The following is a 6,917-nucleotide window of genomic DNA, read 5'->3' on the forward strand; positions in this document are numbered from 1 at the left end:
AGGTGCAACAATGAATGAATGGAATTCCAAAATCTCTGTAGATGTTGATTGAAATGAAAATTAAATAAAATTAAAAGGGTTATGTGCAAAATCTGAAAAAAAAGATCATTTATATGGATGGGGAAAGTAAAGATTACAATGTTATAAAGATTAACTAACAATAGTTACATATTTAATAATTCTTGTTTTTTGAAAAGAATAAAAGTATCAGATGTGGTGGTGGTGGTGGTGGTGTGACAGTAGTGAGAACCAACCCATAGCTGATCCTCCAGCGGGTTTTCAGAGGTGGTAAATGGCATGGGAGGAGATTGCCCAGCCTTCTCCCGCAGGGCGGCTGGTGGATTCAAGCCTGCCTTCGTGCTTGCAGTGCAGCTTCTCACCACTGGGGCACCAGCGCTCAGATAACTGTGGTAGGCCGGGAAATCCAGAATTCAGGCTGCTGTAGTTAGGAGCTTCCTCCACAAGTCTAAATGTGAGAATAGGATTTCCGACAGACAGGCTAAGACAGTGATTTGCAAATGTGAACAACGTACAGACGCCCTTTGAGGAATAAAACATCTTCTGGGACCCCACAGATTTTGTCAGGGACCCTGTGAAAAGCTGCCATTCAACCTTGACCTTCAGGAGTTGCCTGGCATCATCATCTAGATGCAGGCTCCAAACTGTGTTTTGATTTTGTTTTAAGGTTATTCGGAGAATTCCGTATTTTCGATTTTTAATGCCAATCTATAATTTTATTTGCTTTTCAGTAAGTTTAAATCCTCGAGGGGTGCAGCATTCCATGGATTCTGTGTCTGATGGGCTTAGCTGGAAGGTTGCTCCAGAATTTGGCCCAGACTATGCCCCTGTTTCCATGGGCATGAGTTACCTTCCCCAGTTTATTCTGGTTTTGTTAGGTTTGCCACCAGGCACCATTATTTTCTGCTTGGTAAACATAGCCACATCTCTTGCCTAAGTAGAATACTGTTTCATCTCAGACATAAACACTTTCAATTTTAAGAAGCTCTGGGTGCTCCCTCTGGTTCCAGAGACCCACAAACAGCCTTGCACCACATCCTTCAGCCATCTTTGTGGCTCAGAAGTCCTGTTCCCAGGAGGTCGTCATGGGCTCCAAAATGCCAGAAAAAGGAATTCAGTATTTTCTTACGTTAAGTTTTTCCAATTTGTTGAGAAGGAAATAGGATTTTTAAAATTTTTTTAATAGTACTTGATACCAAGAGGTCTGTTTGAGAAACAGTATGATTAAGGCAACTTTCTACGCTTTCATTTTAGAATTTTTTTTAAACAACCTTTGTTTTTTTTTAATGCTCATAGAAATTTCTGAGGCCGATATTTCACTGTGGATGCTGATGCTGTCCTCGCTCTTGGGTGCGTGAGTCTATGACAGCAGAACTGCCTCACAAGGTTTTTTTTTCCGCTGTAGTCTTTACAGTAACAGATCACCAGGTCTTTCTCCTACAGAGCCACTGGGTAGTTTCAAATCACCAACCTTCTGGTTAGTAGCCAAGTACTTAAATGCTTGCATAACCAGAACTGCTTAGCATATGAATAATGTCCCTTTATTTTCTGTTTTTATTAAGGCCATTATTGAGTATTTCATACCAAAAGAAAAAGGGTCCCTACCGTTTATTCTTTTCTAAAGTTCAGGTCTAGACTAAGTAAGTTTCTGATGAGCGGCTGTTTCCTTCGGGTGAACGATGAGAATAAGCCAGTCTACTGATGTTGTTACTGTGTGTCATTAGGTTGGCACCAACACATAGCTGACTCTCCAGTGGGTTTTCAGAGGCTTTAAATCTTACATCAGGAGTTTGCCCATCTATTTCCCACAGAGTGACTGGTGGATTCAAACTGTGGGCCTTTGGGTTGGCAGCAAAACTCCCTTACCACTGGGCCACCAGAGCTCCCTCCCAGTCCATTGAGTAACTCTCTTTGTCTGTGAGGAGGCTCAGGACAAAATTGTGTTTTTTCCCTCATGTGTCTTCTATTGTTTCATTGGTTTTGCAGTGTTTTCCCTATTGGTTCCTTCAGGAGTTAGAGGTATAAATGTGCAAACTGAGGTTAGAACAGTGGTAGCACCTTGTATTAAGTTAGTAATGATTAGAAGAAAGGATTTGTCAAAGAAAGGAAGAAGACAGTGTGTTAGGTGAGGGGATTTAAAGGTGTCAGAGAAAAGACTCAAATTCTTAAAACATTGGCAGATGCCATGAGAGAGAAACAGAGCAGGCCACAGGGAAAGATGCTTTCCCAGCTCAAGCCCTGGTCTGGTTTCCTCCCTGTGTCTAGACTTGGTCCAAATACGGAGGTTAGTATTCTTGACTTGATTTCTCTCTCTGGTCCTGGCCCCTCACAGGTTTGGTCCCTACTACACTGAGCCTGTCATTGCTGGCTTGGACCCAAAGACCTTTAAGCCGTTCATTTGCTCTCTGGACCTCATTGGCTGCCCCATGGTGACGGATGACTTTGTGGTCAGTGGCACCTGTGCTGAACAAATGTACGGCATGTGTGAGTCCCTCTGGGAACCTAACATGGTGAGTTGGTGGCATAGGGACAAAGAGGGGCTCCAAGGCACCCATTCCTTGGTCATCAGGGAACGTGTGTTCGCTTGCCAGGTAGGGGAAAGGATGGTAGAAAGCAGCTGCGAAAGCTACAGCTCTTGCTACTTGAGTGTTAACAAACACCATCTAGTTAAAAAAAAAAAAAAGAAACACCATCTCTCTAGTGTGTTCATGCCACCTGACTCCAGAGGACAGTGCCTTTGTCAAGAGGCCAATCAGAGATTTGTTGATAGTTCCTCACATTGGGCTTACAGGGCCTTCATATCCATTCACTGAATGAACATTTAACAAAATACGTAGGGTTAGAGGCACCACAAACAAGTGGACTCTGGAGCCATGTTAATGCAGGTTTGAAATCTGGATCCACTAATCACTCACTCACGCTCTTGGGTAAGTCATTTCATTTTACCTCTTTGTGCCTCAGTTAACTGTAAAGGAGTAATAATAGAACTTACTTTTGAAGTATTTTTGTGAGAGGAAACTCCTGAAGGGTAGAACAGTATCAGCAGTAAAGGTTGGCTAGTACACTCCTGCCGGTGAAGCCTGGCTACCATCTGCCACTCTGGGAAACCAACACTGGCTGTCTTCAAGGAGCTTATGCACGTGAATGAATAAGAAGAAATCATTTGCCTGGAATAACAGAGGAGAAAGGACCTTCTTGTTGGTAGAAGGACTAGCACATGCCGAAGTACAAGAATGTTGTGTACTTAGTGACCAAGAAGAGCTCCATGTGGCCAGGGTGTGGGTGGGACATGAGACAATGGAGAGAAAATGGAAGGAGACCTTGAATACCATGCTGGAGTTTAGACTTTGTTCCCTTAGGCCTGGTGCCAAATGTGACAAGGAAGCAGTGAGGCCAGAACTCTCCAAGTAGGCGAGCCAGACTTAGAGTCACCTGCAGGAGGTGCTGAGCTCCTGGCCGAAGACAGTGGCAACAGGGAGTGGACAGGAGTGAGGGAGGCAGAGATAGGGAAGAAGGTTGAGTTTTCTGGCTGATGTGTGGGGCAAAAGAGCCTCCTGATTGAGTTTGAGGTTCCTGTGGGACACTGAAGGGGAGAGCTCATCAAACAATTGATGGAGGCAAATAGGAGTTGGAAGGACTGGGGGCTCAGCGAAGGGTCATGTGGCTCTCCTAAGATCATACTAGTTAGTGCAAGATATTTGAGGCTTAAAAGTTCTCCTCACTTTCTGTTACATAATCCTCTCTTGTCAAAGAAGGAATGGAGGGACCCTCCACATCTAGAGAACAACCTCCTGAGCTTGGAAAAAAAGAGTTAAAGAGCGAGAACACATTATGGTCTTGAGGCCCTGAAGTTTGAGAGTTCTACTCTGTTGACAGGATCCAGACCACTTATTTGAAACCATCTCTCAAGCCATGCTGAATGCTGTGGATCGGGATGCAGTGTCTGGGATGGGAGTCATTGTCCACATTATGTAAGTATGAGTTGAGAGAGGTGTAGAACTTTGCAGGCACGTCCTTCTCTCACAAACACAGTCTTCCTGGTCTGCGGAGTGAGTATGAAACAAGAATGGTGCAGTCTTTAATAGCAGAAATTATGCTTCCTTAAGGATAACAGGTGGGAGGCTACCTGGCACTTGTGATTAGCCTCCATGACCTTGAGTCCCCTCCTGCCAACAATTCTTTTGTCTAGCAGTACCCCCAGAGTCTTGGATCTGTGTGGGAATGAGCTGCTACGTATAGATTTGAAATCCTAGGCATGTCCTCATCTACTGATTCCCACCAGTCTGGAGCCCAGAACTGTGTGATATGCAGAGCTCCACCCTGCTCCCTAAATGCTATTTATTCCTTTCACATACTAGTTTAAAGCTGTCAGGCACTTGTTTGGATGGAATAGAAAATGACATCCCACCTCCTTTCCTTTAGGGGATGGATGGTGGGACAGGGTGCATCCCAAAGAAAGCACTCTTTGTTACTAATTACCATGATAATTCAATGGCAGTGTATCACTCAGGTCTTTGCATGTATAGTGGGGTGACACTTCTAGAAAAATTCGCACTAGGGTCTTCTTTCTCCATCCTTGGCTCTTCTACACCCTCACCCAAGCCAGGTGCAGGAAAGAGTAAATGTTAACGTGACATGAGCAAAAAGCAAAACAGTTACTTCAGAGATAAGACAGCTGTACATAGTGCGCTCTTGACAAGGAGTGGGACTTGAAGAGCTGGTGCCAGGGGAATAGAGGCAGGCAGGCTGGCTGATTGTAGATGTTTTCTTAGACTTTGTCTTTTTACAGTGAGAAGGATAAAATCACTACCAGAACGCTGAAGGCCCGAATGGACTAACTTTCTCTTCCTCCCTTACCCTCAAGCCCATTTCTTCTTTTTTAAAATAAAATAGTTTTCACTATTGCCTGTTGCTTCATCTTTGATAGCTTTACCATCGTTCTCTGTCCCCAGCTGGGCAGTCACAAGTAATTGCCCAGGCTTCTTGAACCCCACAGGTTTTCTTCTTGGTTATACCAGTGGGCATAATCTCCTAATCACCTGGTGGATGCCTGTTAATGTGCTAGGCACGTCACAGAGTACATTATATTATACTAGAATACAATCACCATAATGACTCAAAGTAGTCACTTTATTCTTTTTGTAGATGTGAAAAGTGAGACCATAAGTTAGTCCAGAGCTGCTTCATTAAGGGGTCAGCTCCACTCATTGCCTTTGAATGTCAACTGCCTGTCTTGGTTTGCAAGACAGAATCACACAGGAAGAGACTGCCCGTCTTTATCTCCAGGAGCTGCTGGTAGATCTGAACCTTTGGGTTAAAAAGTTCTTTTAGCTGCCAGTCCTTGACACCACAACCTTAAGTCTCACATCTGTTCTAGAAAACATCACATGCACCAATCGGGTAGCGTCGCCTTTGGATTAGCCACGTAGCACTATGACCTTGGGCACCCACCAGAGCTCCCTAAGTAGCAGAGAATGGATATAAGCTTTTGGACCATTTGACTCCCAAGACCTAGAATCTTTTCTCTGAACTTTATTGGGAAGCCCATGTATCTCTTTTAAGGTAGAAATCTGATCCAGGTGCCTGCAAGTTCCTTCTTTTTAGATCACTATTTACAGTGACCTTGGGATCCCTGGAGGGTGCAAATGTTAATGTGCTCAGCTCTAATGGAGTTTAGAGGTTTGGGTCCACTCAGAAGTATCTTGGAAAAAAGCCTTGGCCTTCTCATTTCAAAAAAAGACAATCATTGGCAAACCCCTATGGACTGGAGAGAGGGGTGGGTAAAGAAAAGAGGAAAGATCTAGTGTGAAAAACAATGTATCCAAACTTTGTTAAGTATATCAGCTTAAAAGAAAATTTTTATTTAAAACCCCCCAGAAACCACTATGGAGCATAGTTCTGACACAGAATGGTGCCATGGCAGTGAGCTGACGTGCACACTAGAACCATCGGGGGAACTTCTGCTAGTGCTGACCTTTTAAGATTCTTTCAGTGCCCAGACTTGTCTTCTAACCTTACCAGGTGATTTCCACACACCTGGTAATGCACCAACTTCCGAGTCTACACCCACTCAGCTCAGTGGATTCCTACTTGCATCTACTCTCCATCAGGTTTCTGAGACAGTCAAACTTTGCAGGACATCACCCCATCTTTCTCCCACTGAGCAGCTGGTGGAGTCAAACAGCCGCCTTTCTGCAGCACTTAACAAGCACTACTATTTTGCATTTGTATTTAAAAAAACTCAACAATAAAAAACAAAACCAACACTTAGTGGGAACAGACCCTACCTGGGTTTCCCAGGCCATACAAATCCTTCCTTTGGTAGAAGATTGCCCATTTTTCTCCAAAGGATTTGAAATCCGATAGTGGATTTGAACCATTGAACTGAACCTCTGGATTAGAGCATACTCACTGGGTGTTTATCAGTTTACTGGAATTAGCTAGAGGGAGGGTTTATGAAAAGAAAGCTTCAGATTGAGTACATCTGAGATGGGGTCTGAAAATTTGCCTTTCTGAACAATTCTCAGGTGCTACTAAAAGCTGCTGGTCCAGCCTGCTTTGAGAACCACTAGGTTTTTAGCCGAAGACTACAGGCATAATGCGGTCATAAAGCAAGTCTCCACATTTTTGGTTTCCCAGTCCTAAAGGCATGTTTATACCATAGTCTAGTAAATGTGCAAGAACATTATAAAAAATTGAACATTGTATTACCACACATGTGCAAGAACTGCTTGTGTTCACTAACACAGGCTGTTGGAAAGATGGTATCCATAAACATGCTCAATACTGGGCTGCCACAATCTTTCAATTTGTAAACCACACAGTTACCTGTGAATGAAATGAAGCACGCCTGTTTTTAGAGTCTAGCTAGAGAACTTGAAGCACACAGAAATGACTTG

At 43.7% G+C, this 6,917-nt stretch overlaps 1 protein-coding gene across 1 annotated transcript in view; it reads left to right on the plus strand.

Annotated features, from left to right (window-relative positions):
• PSMB3 (proteasome (prosome, macropain) subunit, beta type, 3) overlaps positions 1 to 4,911 on the plus strand; it is a 10,337-nt gene extending 5,426 nt beyond the window's left edge. The window contains exons 4-6 of the mRNA XM_006889366.1: positions 2,351 to 2,528; positions 3,895 to 3,989; positions 4,808 to 4,911. Of these exons, the coding sequence (XP_006889428.1) occupies positions 2,351 to 2,528; positions 3,895 to 3,989; positions 4,808 to 4,856 (322 nt within the window). The 3' untranslated portion in view covers positions 4,857 to 4,911. The remainder of the gene's footprint in view (positions 1 to 2,350; positions 2,529 to 3,894; positions 3,990 to 4,807) is intronic.
• Positions 4,912 to 6,917: the final 2,006 nt, after the last annotated feature.

This window comes from Elephantulus edwardii, unplaced genomic scaffold (genome assembly GCF_000299155.1).
Source record: "Elephantulus edwardii isolate Elephantulus edwardi_28Jun2011 unplaced genomic scaffold, EleEdw1.0 scaffold00077, whole genome shotgun sequence".
NCBI classification, from domain to species: domain Eukaryota; kingdom Metazoa; phylum Chordata; class Mammalia; order Macroscelidea; family Macroscelididae; genus Elephantulus; species Elephantulus edwardii.